The sequence below is a fragment of the Aphidius gifuensis genome, linkage group LG6 (assembly GCF_014905175.1).
Source record: "Aphidius gifuensis isolate YNYX2018 linkage group LG6, ASM1490517v1, whole genome shotgun sequence".
In the NCBI taxonomy this organism is placed as follows: domain Eukaryota; kingdom Metazoa; phylum Arthropoda; class Insecta; order Hymenoptera; family Braconidae; genus Aphidius; species Aphidius gifuensis.
Window position 1 is genome coordinate 3,753,373 of NC_057793.1, and position 22,696 is coordinate 3,776,068.

The 22,696-nt window shown below is 23.2% G+C and overlaps 1 protein-coding gene across 1 annotated transcript; it reads right to left on the reverse strand.

Moving 5' to 3' along the window:
• Positions 1 to 2: 2 nt before the first annotated feature.
• Positions 3 to 21,672, reverse strand: LOC122858939 (disintegrin and metalloproteinase domain-containing protein 10-like). The gene is made up of 17 exons (XM_044162177.1): positions 21,431 to 21,672; positions 20,134 to 21,038; positions 18,392 to 18,532; positions 17,324 to 17,482; positions 9,037 to 9,313; positions 8,101 to 8,259; positions 7,857 to 8,041; positions 7,162 to 7,302; positions 6,138 to 6,262; positions 5,760 to 5,888; positions 4,918 to 5,086; positions 3,393 to 3,562; positions 2,040 to 2,207; positions 1,176 to 1,303; positions 982 to 1,096; positions 765 to 899; positions 3 to 671 (listed from the first exon to the last, which is right to left on the reverse strand). Exons 2-17 carry the CDS (start codon positions 20,222 to 20,224, stop codon positions 426 to 428), a joined length of 2,538 nt encoding a protein of 845 aa, XP_044018112.1. The 5' UTR covers positions 20,225 to 21,038; positions 21,431 to 21,672; the 3' UTR covers positions 3 to 425.
• Between the last annotated feature and the right edge of the window lie 1,024 nt (positions 21,673 to 22,696).

Consider the following 22,696-nt stretch of genomic DNA (forward strand, 5'->3'; position numbering starts at 1 on the left):
TTGTTTAATTTATAAATTTTATTTTATTTTATACACACTTTATTATTACTATACAATTATGTTTTATATTTGAGCTAAAATTTGGTTCGTCCACGTTAAAATTATTGTTAAGGACTGAAATATATTTATTTTTAATTTACAGTATTTACATAAAAATGATACAGTGTGTATATTAAATGAAAAAATTATCACGTTGTTTTTATTAATAATGTTTCAAGATCGAATATTCGGCACAGTGGATCACGATAAATTTCATTTTGTTTATTATTCACCGAAGATACAGATTTTTCAATAGATATTTTGTGATTATCTCGATAAAATTTATCACTGTCTCTTGTATCTTTATATTCTGGTACAAAATAATTATTTGTAAAATTAATACCACCAGTAAAATTTTGATTAGTCCATTGATTACTACTTGACAGTCAAGTATTACCAGCAATTCTTGAATCATAATTATTTTCAATTGATTCATCAATTTTTTTTCTTGGCGATGCAATGTATTTCATTATTTCTAATATTCGTTTTTTAAATTTTGATATATTTGTTAATGTATTTATATTTTTTGATGTATATTCATTAATTTCACTCGATGAATCATCACTTATAAATTGAATTTTATTATTAATATTTGAATTGGAATGTTTACTCAATAAACTCATCATGATGACCTGAAATTAAAAGAAAATTGATAAGGTAAACATGTAATATCATTTTTTAATCAGTGTTTGGTAAATTTGATTCAACAGAATTTTATTTGTTACCATGGCACATGATACAATGAGTATTCCCATCGCAACAATATACCACCGGTCGGTTATCCACTGATAAAAACGGGCCAAACTAACATCCGATAATAAAAGTCTACGTAGTGTTGCCAATGGTCCAGTTGGATCCACCTAAATTAATTTAAAAAATAAATATAATCTCAGTAAAGTAAAAAAAATTAATTAAATATTAAATTAATTAATTTATATTAACCTCTCGACATTTTTGAAAAATATCACAATAACCATTGTAATCATTGCATGGAGTACCAGGCTTTGACATCATACTTGGAATTTCATATGGTGAAGAATTCCATTCAAACGATGATCTAAAATTCATAATAATAAATTATATTATAATGAAAAATAAAAAATAAAAAATAATTTCAATAGATAAATTAAACTCACATGCATGATTGATCTTCACCAGGTAATTTACAGCACAATTCACAGCTTTTAGTTGGCGAATCGTTTGGTCCAGCAGTGCACTGACATGACTCGAGTCCATAAGCTAGACAAATGCTGCCTGTGCATTCCTGGAAATTCACCAAGATTTATTTCGACGTTTTTCATTTCACAAGAGTGACTCTCACTATCACTAAATTTATACTAAAAAAAATAAAAAAAATAAAATAGGGGTTGTGAGATATAAATGGAAGTGAAAACTCTGCCAGGACATACAACAGCCAAGTTAATATTCGTGTGTGTGTGTGTCTATGTATAAATGTTTTTCATGTGTTAAAAAATAAAATTTGTTTGAAAACAGTAAGCGAAAAACACAATGGGTAAAGTGTGTATTCATCACATGAATCTCGAGATAAATAAATTTAAATTAACGGATGTTTTTATTCTATTTTTTATTTTGAATCATTCCCCTTACGACACTTGTCGTTCTCGCCAGGATTGTCAGCAACTCTCACATTTACATTGTATCAACTCTTGGTGTATACACAACTGGTTTGTCAATTTGCAAGTTAAATTTTGAGCTTACTTTCAATTTGTATCTCACTTCCACCTGTGTCCACAAATTCACATTTCTCACTCTTATTTTATCCCTTAAATCTCAATGTAGACGAATAACCAAATATATATAACCACATAAGTTTTTAATCCATTGTATGTGAACTACTTTTTTTTTTAGGACAATAGACGTTATTTTGAAAATATTATAATTATTTAAAACTTTCCAAACATTGAAAATACATTTATCATGCATGAAATTTAAATGAAAAAAAAAAAAAAATATAATTATATTATTATATAAATACTCACTCCCATATAGCAAACAAATTCATCGTTGCATATTGTTTTGTTGGGTTTGTTAATTGAAGGTGGACACTGGGGACTACGACCATCACAGTAACTTGTATTTCTACATCCATTGTCATCTCTACATTTGTCTCCATTTCGCAATGAACAATCTGGCATACAGCATGGTCCCTGAAATTTCATTTTTATTTATTTTTAAATTAAAATTTATATATAATAAAAAATTGTAATAACGTTAACGAGATAACAGTGGTTTTTTATATCTATTTCATTTTATTCTCTCGCTCTCTCTCTTGTTTTTTTTTTTTAAATATTTATTTTTAAATGTGATTGTCTCTGCGTGACCATTGATAAAGAAATGTTGAACGTAAATCACGTGTTGTCAATTTTTTAAACTGGAGTTTCATCCAATTGTTGAAAAAAAATATAAAAAATAAAATTGAAAATCACTGGACAAAATGATAAATTGTTTTATCAGTTTACAGATAAAGATAGAAAATAGAGATAAAATATATACACAGTGAAATTACTGAATTACTAAATGCTTGATTGTAAATGCACTCATGGTGAGAAAATTAATTTGATTAATTGTAATAATTTAGCGGCAAATCACACTGAGTGCATTTAAGTATTTTATCTTTTCATGTGAATAAAGTTTTATAGAGAAAATCAATGTAATGATATTAAATAGATGTATGATATAATAGTGAGTATATATATGTAACTAGATGAACATGTTGATGGTATATTAATTCAAGAGGGTTTTATTCAAATGCAAAATCTTGATGATATATATATAGTTTTATACTATACTTTAACAAATTGACCTTTTGAATAGTATAGAAAATTCAGTTATAAACTAAAAAATTTTAGCTGCAGTACGAGTATGTAAATTAAAAGGATAGTATATATAATGTATTAAAAAGTATCGTTAGTATTACTATATAGCAGCGTGGCTAACCAACTGTCATGAAATATCTGATGTATAGTTTTTAATAACATAAATTCTATAGATGACTAAAATATTATAGTATTAAATTTACATAATTTGTATTCTGTTAAAATTTTTTTGCTAGTATAATTTTAATTAATAAATTATAGTAATTTAATGTACATATATTATATACTTTTGCAATTTACTATAGATAAAGTTTTGTCATATAGTAACTATAACTGTATTGGACCTATATATAACAGAATGTTGAACAAAGTGTAATATAAATCCTTGCTAACTAAAAATTCAGTTATATATCATCTGTGATATATTTTTTTTTATGAAAAATTTAATTTTCAATTGAAAAGAACAAGAGAGAAATATAAAATATGGCTAAGTGTTAAAAGTCAAGATATTATTACTTGACTTGGACTGCAAACAGCATCTTCAGTTAGTCGACATGGTATTTCAAATGGTGCATGATGTAATCGTTGTGGATGGCAGCAAGGATCGTTACAATCCTCTTCCCAGCCACAGTCACACTCTTCACCCTCTTCAACAACTCCATTTCCACAAATAGCTGTTTGATACTCTGGAATTTTAATCATTGATTGAATTACTATATATAACAATTAAGAAAAAAAATATATATATTTAAAAAATAATTAATTAATAATAAAACCAATATTCAATAAAGTAAATAATTAAAAATTTAATTTATTCGTAAAGTGTTTATTTTAATCTTGAAAAATAAAAATCCAATAACTTTTTTTTTTTTTTTTTTATATTTAATACCCTGGTTTAATTTAAAAATTAATTTATTTTAAAAGTCAGATAATGGAGAAATCAATAGATCAGAAGATAATAAATATAATTATATTCTTGATAAAAGAAAAAAAAATTTTAAATATAATATTGATTTTAAAATTATTTATTTTAATATAAAAATAATTACTTTGTAATTAATTTTATTGAATAATATATTTGTAAATGTATTTTACAATAAAAAACAAGTTTAATAAAACTGATTTTGTGGTCACAATTTAGCGGTATATATATATAGAATGATTGCGATCCAATGAACTATTGGAATTACAATTGCTATCGAAAATACCTGTACCAGTTCGATACGGAAACTGAAATTGCTTCTTGATGATGAACATTTGGAACCAGGCATCCTATGCATACTCATCCAATGTACTATTATCTACATCTGTACTCCATACATACATGTATATGTATATCAGTAATTTTCAAACTTTGAAAACCTTTACCCTTTACACTCTTGCCTTCGTATATATTCATTGTCTACCAACATGTATATACGTTCATTGGAAAACCACAGACTATTTTCAAATATTTCAAACTATTTTCAAATATTTACTATCAACTTTTTTTAAAAATATACTAAAAATTCATTCGTTATATCTATAATCAAATTAATTATAAATAAATTTAATTATCAAAGAAATAAAGATTTAAAAAATATTATTAATTTTTTTTTTTTATTCGTATAAATATAATTCAAGGATATTAAATTTTCTTATTGCAACTTGAAATACAAGAGGGTTGAAATCAATAGACTATTTAATACGATTATACTTGGACACTAATTGAATGAGTTCAGTTGGATTGTCTGATTTGATTATCGATGTCTTATCTGTTCCACTCGATAGGATCCAATCTCTTTTTCTGATGTTTTTAGCAGAAAAAAAAAATCAAATAATAATAGAATTTACTATATTTTTTTTTATTATTATCGTTGTATACTATCTTTGTTTTATTTTTTTATTGTTATTTCTTTTTTCATTGAAACCACTTTGAGATTATTGGAGTATTGAAATTTATAGACTAAATTATCGATAAGCAATATCCAGAATTAGATGCAAACAAAGCACAGTGTGATAATGATAATGATATAATAAAATATATATTATAATATTATACCTGCAAAACAACCTTTGGTAGATCTTGCTTTGGCATTTAATACTGGATTGATTGAGACAATACTGCAGGGACTAAAACGATTGTTATTTTGTTTATCACCACTAGTTGCACGTGCAAACATTATAAAATTACCATCTTCACCTCCAGGTGAACATTCATCTGAATCATGCTATAACATATTCAATTTAATTTATTTTACAAATGCAAATTTTATCATTTATTATTGTAGCAATTTTAAATTAAATATTACGTTAATTTTTAAGATAAAATGCTTCATATTACATTGTAAATTAAATACATATAAAACTGATAATAAAATATTGAAAAGTTTTAAAATAATTTATAAAAAAACAAATGTATTTTTACTATTTAAATTTGAAATTAATTTTGAATATGAAAAATATAGAATTTTAAATGACGTAAAATTCATGGTAATATTAAAAAATATAAATATTAAATTATCATCAGAATTGTACAACTGTTAAATAAAATATTAAAATTGATTAAATTTTTTTTTAGATATATATGTAATAATTTAAATGTAACATTGATAATTTAAAGTTATGAGTTTTGAAAGTTGCAGGTGTTGGAAATGTTAGAAATGTTGAAAATGCTGCATTAGCCTTCATGATAAGAGTAGTTTTGAGAATGGGCAATACCCTCTGAATGAGCTTTAAGTTAACCACAATGTTTCTTGTTACATACGTATGATGGTATGTGTTATATGACCACAAAATTTATCTACTAAAATATAGTAATATACACTTTGTGCTGCATTATTCTATATATGGAAAATTAATGTATTATATAAGTTGAAAATTATTATTTTTATAATGACTCACAGGTGATCCAAAGTTGTGACCAATTTCATGCGCCAAAGTGACATGAGAAACTGCTGGTGGTACGTGTTTTCCATAATTAAGTAAAGTTATTATACCAGTATTTAGTGATTTCATACTTCCACGATAGTGCTGTAATTAAATATTATATATTTTAAATTAATATTATTATTATTATTTATAAATGAAAAATAAATATATTCTCATGGATTTATCATTTTATTTTTAGTGTTATTATTTCTAACAAATTTGATTTTATGATGTATAAAAAAAAAAATTTGTAATAAAGATAAAACTTAGAAGTTTGTATGTTGAAAAAATAAAATTTAAAAAAGGGACAATTCATTTTATTATTACCCATAATCGTCTTTAAAAACTTACCCCATTTTTTTCACAAACTCCACCAGCATTTTTAAGATCACCAGTCCATGCCAAACCAAGTGTTCCCTTTTCAAAGTTACGGTAAGTGAACATGTACGACAAGCAAAATGCATCATAATTTTCCTCTGTAAATGAACATCAAAAATTTAATTTATATATAATATTCATTTTGATGTTACAAATAATTAAATTATAATAATATTCTTTATACATTTTATATTTTTATAATAATATATTTTAAAGTTTAATTATCCGCATTGTGTTTATTAATTAAAAATATTATACGAAAGATAATGATGAATTTCTTCAAAGCAATTATTGACAAAAATTTTGCAAATTAAGGTGAATTGATATAGAGATAAGAAGCAAAAAAAAATAAAAAAATAAAAAAAAAGAAACAAGCTCATCGAGATCATTATCCCGACAATCAGGCTACTCTCTTTTTTTTTTTTCTGTTTTTTTCATTTATTTTTTTTTATTTTTTTTTTTTTTGCACCTTGCTTTTATTATTATCCATGAACGTGCTTCAGAAATTGAATTGTGGAATACGCCACGATGGCTCATTTATCAGTAGATTTTTTTTTTTTTATATTAAAATATAAAATAACTAAAAAAAAAATATTAAACAAAATTCATATAAAAAAATTAATTGACAATTTATCATTCTGAAAAATTTCTAATTATAAAAATAGTTGTTTATTTTTTTCTAATTGGAAAAATAATTCTAAAAATATGACGAAGAAATTTCTAGGAAACAGCATATATGAAAAAGAAGATATCCAATATTGCCTCGTATTTTTTTTTCAGTAGAAAAAATATTTAGATATGTATTTTATAAATTTTTCAAATGAATATTATCTGCATAGTCCAATAAAATAACAATTCTGTTTAATTTTTTGTTATTTTATGTTACATTATATTGAAAAATAAAATTTCTAGTTCATTGTAACTTATAGAAGATATTATAAATTTATATTTCACAATATTTATTCAATTGGATAATGAATTTATTATTTTTACTGACCTGAAAAAAGCTCAAGATATTCTTCAACTCCATATTTTCCCATAAATTTATATGATGGATCTTTAATAGCATCAGTTCCATGGATTTTGACTCTTTTAATCATAAAACTAATATTATCTGGTTCACCATCTTGATTAAAATCTGTAAATTAAAATGTAAAGTAATTATAAAAATAAAAAATCATTGTCATGATAAATTAACATCATATCGGTTCAAATATTTAAAAGAAAAATCGATATCAAGCGATAAGCTTGATTATTAATATTTACTGTTAGTTTATAAATATATAATTATACTGTGGACACATATGAACAATGTTGTCAGAGGATAATCAATTTCATTGAACCTCATTGTGACTGAAAAGTAGATTTTGTGTTAATTAACCTTACGTGCTTAATGAACACGAGGAAAATCCACAATGTATATTCATTCGTGAGATAAGACACGTTTAATTACACTTTGATCATGCAGTCATATGCTATGAATAAATATATTTTAAAATAAAAATTTCAAAGTAAAAAATTATATACATAAATGAATAAATAAATAAATATTATTTATATAATTTATTTTTCTTCAATTACATAAAATTGAAATATAAATAAAAAAGAAAAAAATAGTTATTTCAAGTTAATAAATAATTCAATATTCAAAAAAGTTAATAAATAATGTTGATGGTATTTATAAAAGCTCACCAGTATATTGATAAATAGAATTGACCCGTTGTACGTGACGGGTCATGACCTCAATACAAGCTTCCTCTGACTTGTAGTGATCGAAAAATGTATGATCAGCTTGAAGATATAACATGCATGTTGTTTTTTTTGGATCTATCAATGTACGTTTACGCAGTATTCTTGTATATTTTTCACTAAATAAACTGATAAAATAATATAGATAAATAAAAAACAAATTTTTAATAATATTTTTAAAACTTACTTATCAAATAATTCTTGATTATAAAATTTATCATATTGATTTATAATTTTTGAATTTTTTAAATAAAATTCTAGGCTTGGTGTTTCATCTTCATTTGACTGTTGGTATTGATGATATAATTTTATTGTATCTAGCCATTCTTTTTTTGTATCATTTGATCTAGAAAGGAACGAAAAAAAAATTATTGTATTATAATTATTAATTATGAACTGTCTAATTCGTGTTGATATTTTATGGATAATGTAGTTAATGAAAATTTTGATATTAATTAAATAATTTCATAATAAATTTTCATGTATTATTGATATACATTTATTGTCAACATGAACAATCAGTGAAATAAATTTACATTCAAAACAATCGATTGCAAAACTACTTTTAATTACCGAAGCTACACCATCTCTAATTAATTAACGTTAAATTTTGTCAGTTTGAATATTCAAATTTTATTGTTTTGCATGCTACACATATATAGATTACAAATTCTACAAATAAATTTTCAATACGTGAATGAATTTTTAATAACTTTTATCATACAATATCAAGTATTATTTGATATTTATTAAATTTATATTATTAATCAATTACAAAGAGAGAATTATTGAATAAAAAAAAAAAAAAAAGTTAACAAATGAATAAAAAAATACCACGAATAAAAAAAAATTACAAGCGTAAAATATATTTTAACTATTTTTAATTTTTAAATAACATCAAACAAAAAACCATTGAAATATTTTAAAATGTTAAATAAACCTTATTAGATGTTGAAAAAAAAAAAAAACCCACATGAATTTTATTTTATAAAACAAACACATAGGTAAAATAAAAAAAAATTATTATTATTCTCGTCAAAATGAAAATGTTGAATTGAAAAATAAATTCAAAAGTAAAAAAATATATAAAAAAATTAAATGCACGACTGATTTTGAAACTTACACATGAGTTAAGTTGTAAGCTTCGTTATCAAAAAGCTGATCATTCGTGCATTGATGTTGTAAATAAAGCGATGGTGGTATTTCAACATCACAAGCTCGATATGCAATCGTATGATGAGTAAGATTTGATTTATTATTTTTTTGATCATTATCATGATCTAGAAGCCTTGAGTATCGAGTTGCTGGTTCTATATAAATTTCCTCAGTTGGAGTTATTACAGTACCATCAAATAAACCATCTGATGTTACAATTCCATGTACAATTGTATTTTCTTCATCTGTTAAAAATGAATATTTATTTGTTTTTAATAAATCTCTACAATTATATACATCTAAAAAATTTAATTAAATATTTGAAAAAATTTTAAAAAGCTTTAAATTCCATTTATTACATATAATTTTATATTTAAAATTAAAATTAATATTTTCATGGAAATAAAATTAAAAAATTCATGATAATAATGAAGATGAATTTTAATAGTAAAAAATAAATAAAAGTTTTTTTATTTTGTAAATTAAAAAATAGAGAGATATTGAATAAATAAAAATTCAAAAGAAAAAAATATTTAGTAAGAAAAAAATTAATATAGAAAAAAAAAAAAAAAAATTATAATATAGAAGGAATTTAATGTCGTGCATACATTTTGTGTCCAACTCAACTTGTTCTTTTTGCAAACGACAACGTCTTTTTTTTTTTTACGTTTTTTTTTTTTTTTTAAGGATTTGGAGAATGAGAATTTTCGTTTTTACCCATGTCAGAGATGGCACTCTCACGGGATTACCCAACTGCGTACAAAAAAATTTTAAATTGCCGTAAAATGTTTATCTCCATGTCTATTAAATTGGAAGAATAAAAAAATATATTTATTTATTTTTAGAATAATCTTTCTAATGGTTATTTAATTTTTAAATTTACTTTTTTTTTTTTTAGTTTGATATAATATAAAATTTAAAAAAATTCATACATTAATATTAATCATCAATAACTTATACAATGAATTTCTTTTTTTTTTTGTGTGTGATTTAATTATTAAAACAATAATCCCTCGGATTTTGTGATGTTAAATATTTCCAATAAACCAAATTAATTTTCAAATAATTATTTACAACCAAATGAATACGTCAAAATTTTTTGTAATTATTCAGGCATGTACTTGTTAATACAGTAATTGGAAAAATAAAATTTACAAAAGAGAACAATCATTATGTATATTATGATTTATGAATAAATAAAATGAAAGTACCTCAGTCGAAGTAAATAACGCTGGCAATATTAAAAAATAAAATTATAATCATTTTTATGAAATACTTAATGTAATTCAGAGAATAATTTTATTTGAACGTAATTCAATTATTGGAACAATAATTCTATAGAATTTAATGACGCATTTTATAATCCAGTTCGTTTGACAAAATTAAAAAATCATATTTCGAAAATAAATTATAAATTTTTTCAACTCTCAATTGTGATATATAAATAAGTTAAAAATTAATTTAAATCAATCAACAATTGTCAATAAATGAAGCACAAAAAAAAAAAAAAAACTACACTCTTGTATTTATATTTATCAAAAATGAAAATGTAAAACTTTAATACTTGATTGTTAAATAAAATTTTAAGACGACACAATTTGTGTTAATGATCAATTCACTTTGATGAGTATTCTCATTAGATAAGATGTGATGTTGACTTTGCTTTTCCTTTTGCCAACTTGAAGTACGTCTATTTGAATTAACAAATGAGTTTGCACAATTCAACATTCGCGATAAAGTCAAAAGCATATGTTAAGCCTCATTAACAAGAAGCTTTGAAATATATTTTACACCATAAGATATATTAATCTTAATCTTCTACCTTATTCTATTTTTAATTATGTATGTTTATACATTTTATAAAAGCATATATATATTATATAATTTATCAAGTAATTAATTAAATTTAATAATCCTAATATTTTATGTAAAGATAAAATGAAAATTACGATGTTTTATTTGTTGCTATAAAATGAGACAATTTAACATGTGTACATATGTAGTTACGTACACAAGTCTGATGATAAAAGATAAATAATTCAATAAACAGAGAATATAATAGTTGAAGAAAAATAATGACAACATAAAGGACGCCTTTGGACTTTTGTAATTAGATGATGACGATGTGCTATAGAATATTCTGAATGGCTGGAAAACCAGTACTTGCACCAAAGGATTTTCAACGACCGAGAATTTAATTGCACGTTAGTCAATATGAGTACAAATACTCGTCTCATTCTCTATCTATTTTCTCTATTAAATCAAACAACAATATTTAAATTAAAAAAAAAACAAAATGAATTTATTTATATTTAACAACAAAATAATTTAATTCATGTTTTTAAAATAATTTTTTATGTTTAAACGAGGCTGAAAACGTGACAGTTGTTGAAATTGTCCTTTAGATAATTGTAGTGGTGTTAAATAATCAAATTTAGCATTAAATTTACGACAAGTCTCTTGAAATTCTGGCAAGCTAAATGACAAAATATAATAGCTATTATTTCTAAATATCAAATACAATAATATCCAAAACATTTCAATACAAAAAAATAAATTCAATACAATTTAACAAGTCCTAATTTTATTTTTAATTAGTTGTCATAAAACTTAAAAAAAAACTTTTTTAAAATTTATTTTATTATTAAATGTAATATGATAAAAATAAGGAATCATGCTATTTCCGTTTTTCATTATTAAAATATAATACTACTATAAAAAAAAAAAAAATGAAATTCAAAAAAAGATGAGTTACAAACAAGTTCCTTTGCACAATCTTTTTCATTAACCATTTCTCAGAAATACGACTTCCGGAAAACGTATAACCACTTTTCTCCAGTTTCATTTTCTCGCTTTTTCATATATATGTGTGTATAATATCAAACATTGTATTTTCTACACAGGGAAAAATATACCTCCTGCAATGTTTCTCTCAATGTTCATGTCGTTTTTAAACGAGCCATTCACGGTCATTCTATATTTTATTCTGCAGATACTTTAACACATTGAGCAAAACATGTAGCAATTGTTGTACATGTATACATTGTTAACTAAAATATACATCAACAAAAAATAACAACAACAATACCAACAACAACAACAACAACAGTTAAAAGTAATGAAACGAAAATAATGGTAAAGACATCCTAATGACTCCATCAAGCTTTGAACCTGAAAGCTTTCTAGATTGAGTATACAATATTATTGTTAAAATGACGATAATAAAATCTTTTTTAAATAAATAATTATACCAAAGCCAATAAATATTTATATATGTTTATCTAATTTATTTATATACCTTTTTTTTTTTGTAAAAAATAAAATACAAAGTATATGATTAAATTAAATTTTAAACAACTTTAATCCATATAAATCTCATAGTTCAAAAATAATCTCTTGAAGTTTGAAGTATGGAGTTTATTACGGTTGAAAGCAACATTGCCCTGTCTCATATCATAAGTTTGACAATAAATTAAGCACCAGTTCGAGAGGAACTGAGAGTCAAGAAAAATAAAATAAAAAATAACAAAAAAAATAAAATGCGATGGTGAGTAAAAAATTGCCAATTGTCCAACTATTTTTTTTCAACTTTTCAGCTGGGTCATTATTTATTTTCTTGTTACAACCAGTCAAACTAATTTGCTCGTGTTACTTTTCAGTTGATTTTTAATTATGCAATAAAACAACAAATTAATTACATGTCATTTTTTGAATGACATAAAAATTTTTTATTTTCAACAATATTTTATCAAGTAAAGATATTCAAGTATTATTATAATAACCCTCGTTTATTTTGTATTGAAAATAATCCAATTTTAAATCTGACATTGCTTGTCTAAAATATTAAATATATCTAATGATATCATCTTTAAATTTTTTCCAATTAAAATGATTTTGAATATCCTTGGCTTGGTAAAATACTTGAATCATTATTTTTATTATTTTTCATCATTAAAAATGTTTGAAATCATGCAATTATAAAATAAAAAAAAAATGTAAAATCATATGTTGTAATAATTCAATCTTTCACTACAATAATTCGAATTTAAAAATATTATTATTATTATTATATATTTATTATTATTGATATTTATATTTTTCTTATTTTTCATTTCCGTTCTTTTCAATTTTTTTAGCTTCTTTTTTTTTCATTTGTAATATTTTTTAACGAACAGTATAGCAATATGTGCGATATGATCAGGTACCGCCTCAACGATGTATATTTTTCACATGCAATGTTGCAGCTAGTTTTGCTATATAGTCTCAATGGGAAGTCCTACTGGGAGACGAGATACATAAAAAAATAAAAAAATAAAAACTAAATAAAAAAAAAAGGTTTTTACTAGAGCGAAAGAAAGAAAAAAGGAATCCAAGTGCAAAACGAATTCTCTGTGGATATGAACTAGATATAGCTGGCACTTGGGGCATCGTGGTTCTCGCTGAAGTAGATGACGAAAAGGATAAAGCCACCCATTATTTCCTGGCAATTAAAAACTTTCTGTTAGTATACATTTGCAATTGTACAAGCTCATTTTTCCTTTTTTTTTTTTTTTTTTTTGGCTTTTTTAAAAATTTATTTTAATATATATATTAGATTTTTTCTCTTTTTTTTTTATTTAACTGAGTTTTTTGTAACAAAAGTAGCACACAATTGTAATTTATTATCCTTGTTTTAAATTATGAAAATAATATTATTGTTTTATTTTTATTTTGTTTGTGTATTTATTTATTTTTTAGAGGAGAAAAATATTTTAGCGGTTGTTGGACGCCTGCGGTTGGGTTAATCTACTCTCTCAGCACGATTCTCACTCGGAAAATATGGACGTCGCGTTTTAATCCAACATGGACAGAAGCCAAAAGAATTTTTCATTCTCAAAATAAAAATATAATAAATATAATATTCAAAAAAATAAATAATAATAATAACAATATGTAATATGTAAAATTTAAAAAAAAAAAAAAAAGAATTTCAAATATAAAAATTCTGAAGTTTCATGTACTTGTAAAATTTAATGTCTGCCGCATTGAAGTAAAGATAATTTTTTTTTTTTTTTTTTTATAAAATTATATACAATTATTATTACTATTATTATTATTATCATTAACTATGTATAATATTTTAATAAAGATAAAATATCAAACTTGATGAATAAAAATAAAAAAAAAAAATTTTTTTCGACGAGTATTTATGTATTATGTAAATACAGTTGACAAAAATAAAAATAACAAAATACACAAAGTTTTGATGTATGATATTAAATCGGTGGTGAATTCATCAAGGTGACAAACATCTGGCAATTTAAATGAAATATCACAAAGTACTTCAACCATCAGATCATACATATGGAGTAAAAATATTTTTTTTTTTCTTTTACATCAAAGCACATAAACAAAAAAAAACATACATGTATTATTTTTCATAAATATTTATCTTTCAAACAGCAGAACATTACAAATATTTACAAGTATATTTTTTTCATATAAACAAATACATATAAAAAATGTATTTTACCTTTCTGCAAAATCATTTTTTTTTTTTTTTTTTAGATAAATTTAAAACCCTTTGATTATCATCATTATGATTTGAAATAAAATTCATGTTATAAATAATTTCTTTATTGATTTGTTATTAACAAAATAAAAAATGTATGGTTATGTATATAAAAATGAAAAAAAAAATAAAATGAATATATGCTTTTTTTATATATATTTTTATATTTTCATAGCTCGGTTAATCTTTTATCAGACTTTGGACAGTTATAAAGAGAATTTATCGACATCCATTGTATCAGTGGGTTGTATTTTATGTAAAATCCACAACAAATGAGAGGGGTTGAAGTACGATATAGGTGGTGATTAAGGGTGTGAGAAAGAGGAAGAGGTAAAAAAAAGGGGGGAATATATGTGGGGGGCAACGATTTTGGTCGTGATACTCTTTATGACTTTGCACACAAACCACGTTTAGTTTAGTTGTAGGTGGGAGAAATATAGAGGATGAAATAAGAGTTAAAATGAGGGGGTTGAGTTTGCCGGAAAGGCGCAAGAGATAAAGATGGGGCGGAAACTGTAAATTCGACGAAGCGTATATTGTGGGCAATCCACGCGTGACCTAACCCCATCCACTATCAAAAACTATATACCCCCATGAATTTTATCATCCACCTGGAAAACTCATTGGTAACTTGCCAAGCTTTTGTTGTTTTGAATTTTCATTTAAACTCTTGGATTTTTCCGGCTTATCACCAAAAGTATAAAAAAAAAAATAAAAAACAAAAAAAAAATAAGAATGAATAAATAAAAATATCCAGTAGGCTTTCACTCGAGAAATTTTCTTCTTTTTTTTTTTTATATATTATTTTTAAAGCTGTTATAAAAAATATATATAAAATTTTTTTTATAAATATTCATCTTGTTGTATAATATAAAAAAAAATAAAATATAAAATTTTCAAGTATATGAATATGAAATTTATAAAAAAATTACATTAAAGAAGAAAATTTTTTTAAGCAAGTTTGTGTAGCTGAGCAACAGTTAATATTTATTTATTTTTCTTGGTTTTTCTCAAGTTTATTATTTGTATATTGAGTAAACTTGAGTATTGTCATAGTAACATATGTATTCCATTATCAGAATGGTTTTGGAAATAACTGGTTAACCCCAGTGAATGGCATGATATTCAGTTCAGTTGTCTTGGAAAGCGGCTTTCCAATTTTCCCAACTGGCACACGCGAACAAACCACTAAACTAACCAACCAATGAACGAATGAAAGTACCAAAAAGGACCAAGAATACTATCAGTAGCTATATGTATATACATTTTTTTTCCCTTGTGAATACCGACCATTTTATCCGGTCAATGACATTGTACAAATGGAAATTGCTTTTCTTTTACAGAAGCATCAATACCAAATTGTGAACGATTTTTCTTTTTTAAATCAAATATGCCATTTTATTTTTTTATTGGTTCAGTAACTTTGACTGGTCGTCGTCTTATCAAAGCTGCATTTAATTAGTAGCTCTATCATTTAATGATTAAATAATTTTTAAAATAGCCATCAATAGATTGCATTAATTGTTGAGAATTTTTTTAAGGGCTATTACGTTGGCAATAGTGAATCGAGACAAAAAAAAAAGGCAAAATGCCAAGTTGAATGGTTAAAGAATTGAAAAATTACTTCAAAGTGGATAGATAAAATAACTTCGTACACAAAATTCACATAAAAATCTTGTACAAAATAAAACTTGGAATTCTAAAAAAGTTAAAACAAAAAAAAATTGCTATTTTTAAAGTTTCACTTACTTCAAATCAGGATAGAAAGTTAAAAATATAATAATAATAAATTACAGTGTCTAGTAAAAAAAAAATAGAGTGTTTTTATTGATAATAAATACTTTTATTTGAAAAAAAAAAAAATAGAAGAAGAAAAGTGTCTTCAAGAGAATTGAAACATAAAAAATATAAAAAAAAAAAATTGTAATTCGAGTCGTATTTTACAAAAGTAAATACTTAAAATTGCTTCAACATTTTTTTTTTTTATATGTATAATATTATTTTTTTTGAATGAATAGAAATTTTTAACAAAACATGTCCGAAGCAGAAATTGAAGTTTTTTTTTTTTTCTATAAAATACAAATTTATACGATAACTTTTGAAATTTTGAGTTATACATTTTGTTACTATATATATAGTAATAACAAAAATAAAAAATTACAGTAAATATATACTCTAATAAAAATCGAGTTATCTTTTTCATTTCATTTTTAAAATTTTTTTCTGCTTTTATTTATTTTTCATTTAGTTTTTCGTTTTTTCCATCATCTTTTCCTTTTATTCAAATGAAATGAAAGAATAAATAAAAATAAAATACAGAATACGTGTCACTTGACTCTTTCAATTTTTCGATAAACTGATTTGTTATTCATGTATTAAGCCATTCGAAGCAATTCTAATTATATCTCTTGGAATAAAAAATAACATCATTTTTCTTTATTCAAACGTGAAATAAAAGCTTGTTATAAATTTAAGGATTTAACTTGATAAACAAAAAATCCAATAATAAATTTTATACATAAAAACAAAAAAATAAAAAAATATACATAAATTTTTCATGAAAATCCACTTACCAGAATATAAAAAGAAAATCAAATATAAAAATTAAATGTAAATAAAAGAATTTTTTAAAAAACAATGATAATATTTTTAAAAATTCATAAAATATAAAAATTTAAAAATTAAGTTTCAAGTATTGGCTTACCCTCGATGCTTCCAGTGTAAACATTGCTCGGATCAAAGTCAATGACTTGACCATTTGAACCCTCAAAAGATGTATTTGCATGAAACAGTCCAGTATCACGAATCAATCGAATTTTATAAACTCTGTAACACAAACCAGTACGTAATTTAAATTTACTAACTAAAAAACTTATCTTCTTTTAAAAATTTAATACATTATGTTTCAATGGTCTTTGAAAATTGATCAAAGTATACAAAGCTCAATTCACTAAACCTTTATCCATTTTATACCTTTATCAAAAATAAATAAAAAAAAAAATAAAAATACTATCAAAGTTTTGTGGATTAAATCATACGAGATATGCTCATCCATTATTAAACTCAAAACCCTTGTCATCAACAGTGATGTGAGCAATGATTGAACCAAGTACATAGTTCACAAACTAGCTATATTTGCATAGTTACTGTACAAATTTACCAGGTACTCATAGAACATGTGGTGATTCTCATCATCATCGCCATTAATCAGCGAAAACCCAGTGAGGTCATCAACATCAAATGAGACAATTCAATTTTATCATTTTGAACATTTATATTTTACATTAATTAATATATATTTATATTTTACATTAATAATCAATTTTTCATTTTTTATATTTAATTACATAAAATCTTAATTTATTATAATTTAAATTAAAATTAATTATTATTATTTTTATTGATTAAATTGAATATTTTAATTTTCTTTTTCATTTATAAATTGTATTTTAAATTTGTAATTAAAATTTCATAAAAAATATATAATTTAATCATTTTAAAAATATACGATTGTATTTTATTGATTTTAAATTGTTGAATATATGCATTACTATAAATATAATAAATATTAATATTAAAAATAAAATATATTATATAAATATAAAACATTATAAAATAATAAATAATATTTAATAATAAATAATATTGATAAATTATATATTGATAAAGTAAATATTAAAATATATGTTCAATAAATTATAAATATAAATATTGAAAAAATTTGATTAAATTGTCATTTACAAGTCCAATTATCAAATGCATTAAAATGCACGATTGACTAAGAGATTGAAAGTTGCTTCTGTTCCTCGTCTAGAAACAGTATCACGACGTGTTCTGGTGTGATGCCTTCTTAGTGTTTCAGTGTCGTAAAATGCTGTTGTATAGTGCCGGATATAAGATCCTTTCTTGATGCCTGGTTGTTAAATTTAATAATAAAAAAATTGTAAATAATAAAATAACAAAAAAAAATCAATATTATATAATATTCAGGGAATTGTCTTGTTATTATTTTTTGATGATATATTGATGAAAATTTATGAAAATTTTTGTATATCATTGATCTTTTTGAATAATAAATTTATCAAGTTGGTGAATTGACGTTGAGTGAGTTTCCGGATTGTTGTTAAAATGTAAATATACAATTGTAGATTGCAATACAATATACATCAAGTTGTACACATTGAGGTTCAAGTGATTGAAACTTTTGTCCATCCAAAAATATATATCAATATTTATTTATACAAATACATGTAGATCAATCATTTTATCAGAGTCAAGCTCTAAATATACAAGCGTGAAAATACAGCATTTAAAATTGCTGAATTCACATGAAATGTATTTTTGTTTTTGCAATTTTCCGTTTGCTTTTTTTGTTTATTTTTCAACTATTATTTTATTCTACTTTTTCTTTTCAAACATCAACACATGTATACTTTTTGATTTTATTTTTTTTTGTCACGTGAATTGGAGACGATTTTCCGTCAACTGATAAATTCATTTCTTTGTTTTTTTTTTTTTCCAGCCAGACAAATAATTTGAAAAAAAAAAACCGAGGTCATTTTTATTATTGATTTTATTCCATGACAATTCATTGTTTAACTTTCAATGGTTCAACAAATAATAAAAAATAATAATGATAAATATTTTTTGGTATTTGACATTTGAAATTTATTGTCAAAAAAATTTTCATCAGTATTCACACACTGCTGCTAAAAATAAAAAACAAATTCAAAACGAGGTAGAAAAAAAAAACATTCTATTTACTTGGTTTGTTCAATCAAGCAGGGTGTTGAATTTTTTTTTTTTTTTTTATTTATTTTAAAATGTTCTTTTAGTTTGTGACATGAAAAATAATAAAAAAAAAATATTTATATGAAAATAATGAATACTTTTGGTTTTATTTTTTTTTTATTTTTTAATAGGCAACGGATGGTACTTGACCATTGTATATACACTGTATACAAAAGGGAAAAATAAAATTGTATAAAGTATTATAAAAAATATTGACAGTTGTTACGATGATGTGTATATCTTTTTCTTCTTTTTAAACAAGAGGTTGTCAACGTTAGAAATATATAAAAATTGAAAAGTTTAAATAAATAAAATATTGATTTTCTCTGTGCCAAAAAGTAGATCAATGATAGTCAGCATCAAATACATCAATGAAAGAAAATTGGTGGGACAACTGATATAAAAAAAAATTAATAAAAATAAAATATTATAAAGAAGCATCTAATTTTTTTTTATTTTAGATATTTCTTTTTTTTAAAACTACAGTTCTATCATAATAAAATATAGAAAAGAAAATTCATCAAAATAGAAGCATCTAATATTTTTTTTTCTTTAGATATTTCTTTTCATTTTAGAATTACAGTTTTATCATAAAAAAATAGAAAACATAGATCATTCAATTATTGAATATATTTTAAACATAAGAATGAATGAATAATAATAAAAATTTGATTAAAATAAGTGACTGAATATTTCGTGATATCATGATTGATATTTACATACCTTTATTTGGTTGATGTATTTTCGGATGCAATGGCAAACTATCGACAAGCCAAAGGCACACAAATATATAGCCAAGTGTCTTGATTCCCATTCCTAATGTTTTACGTGAATTGAAACTTGAATTTGAGTTAAATCTTCACTCACAACTTTCAATTAAATAAGAAACTTTGAACTTTATTTATCGGTAAGTCCGTTAATAATGATAAATTTAAAAATTAATTTTATCATAATTTTTTGTGTCTCAATATAACTTTTTACTTATTATAATGATGAAAATAATTCAATCACAACTTTGATATTATTCTTCACTCAATTATCTTCATTTTACAATGTCATATACTTTTTTTTAAGCCGATTTATATATTTTTAAGTTTGAAAATCAAGTCAAAAGTATAGTCGTTTTACTTTATATTGTTATAACGTTTAAAGTTGGCAAAACTTTTCACGCTTAAATCTACAAAGCAACTTGCTCAAAGCAGATATTTTTTTGACTCAAATATAATATTATATTAACCCTGTGGTTATATGACTGTTATTATTTTTAATTTTTTAATTTTTCATATATTATAAATAACAAACATTATATATAAAAAAAAAAAAAATAGTAATTATAAACAATAGAGAATAAAGAAAATAAAAATATTTATATTAAAAAAAATAATTTATATCAAAGAAAAATTCACACTGAGTTTTTGAAAAGCTCCACACAAATAGAGCCCACGTTATTTCAATGCTCAAGGCACTTTTCGTCGTTGTGGTATTATGGCAAAGGATATCTCAGTGAAAAAAAAGTTGCGGTACTTGTCGAGAAACCAGTAATATCCACGAGTTCTTTGCTACACCCATGAGACTTTTCTTTAACAACTTTTTTTACAACCTTTTTCACAAACCGTCAGCCTCTTCACCTTAAAAAACAAAAATTATAAAAATAAATACGAAAATTTTCATTAAAAACAAAATTCATATATACACAAATTATAATACCGAAACTTTTTGTTTTTTTAATATTTTTTTACATTTATAATTTGAATAAATTAAATTACATTATAATTATATAAAATTTGTCATTAACGAGCATAATAGTTTGTCATTATCATTCGTCATGATTTCAAAAATTGATGTTCTATTAAATTATTGATAAAATCGACACGTGTCAATTAAATTCACAGCTCATTTCCACAAAATTAAAAATTAACTAACAAAATTTTCTCATCAATTTTCAATTATATAATTTGTATTATTGAATAATTTAATAATTAAAATATACAAATATAATTTTAAAACATTATCAACAAACCTTTTTAACTTGGTGTTTACAAAAATCTTCATGATGATTTTTATGTTTTTTTTGTTTTCACGAATATTTATTTTAAAAAACTATAATTATTTAATAAATAATTATAAAATAATTAAATATTTTCTAACAAACACAATTTTATATTTTTTAATAATTATGAAAAATAATTTAAATGTAGCCGAGCACACATCCTACCGGTTGGAGAGCGCTCGGCTCACTATTCGTTGATATTACTACTTGGTTCGAGTAAAATTCCAAATGCCAAACGGTTTCCTCCCGCTGCCGGGATAACGCGCCTGTGTGAGTTGATGATCGCACCAGAAGGTAGCATAGCAGGTGGATATAAAAGAGGAGATGAGGGTGGTTATGGGTGGTGCGAAGAAGGGGGTAAATATAGGGAAGCTTACTCGTCGTGGTGGAAAGAAGGGTGAGACGGTGGTGTACACTGTCAACAGAAAATAGGGAAAAAAATAGTTTTTTTATTTTTTTTTTTTCAAATAAAAAAAAAAAGGATAAAATAAAAAAATGTCTAGTTTAAGAGCCATACGGAGTCGAATAGATGGAAAACACGCCGGTGGCGCTACTGTACCGGATACGATGCAAAAATGGATTGTGTCGATGCTGAGGAAACACACCAAGTGACATAATAGGTTGAAGAATTTCATCCTTTATTCAATGTGTGTCATAAAAATTTTCAATAAATATAATAAATACATTTATTATTATTATAAATTTTTTAATATTCTTGAAAAAAGAATATTTTTCTTTGTTTTCATCTTCTTCTTTTATAAAATTAATATTTAAGATATTTTATATCATCAAAAATATCAATAAAAAAAAGAGGGTATATATTATTTTAAATTAAATTTAATATTGAAAATGGAAAATTAATAAAAATCAAGAAACTATGCATATTTAATGTAATAAAAAACTTCAAGTCTTTTAATGAGAAAAAGTTTTTTAATATTTAAAATAATAATAATTTAATTTAATTATATTATAAAAATATATATAATATTAAAAATATAAAAATTAAGTATATATTTTTTAGAGTTTAATGTTTTTTATGAGATTAAAATTTTATTTATGTAAAATTCATATAAATTTTAAATTTAAATTAAAAAAACTACGGTAGTTTTTGTTTGGGTGATTGAAATATATTTGAGTTTATAAATTTGAATATAAATTTGAATATTTAAGAAATATATATTTATATTTAATTGAAAATATTGACACATCCATTAGTTGATGGTATAAATAAATTTA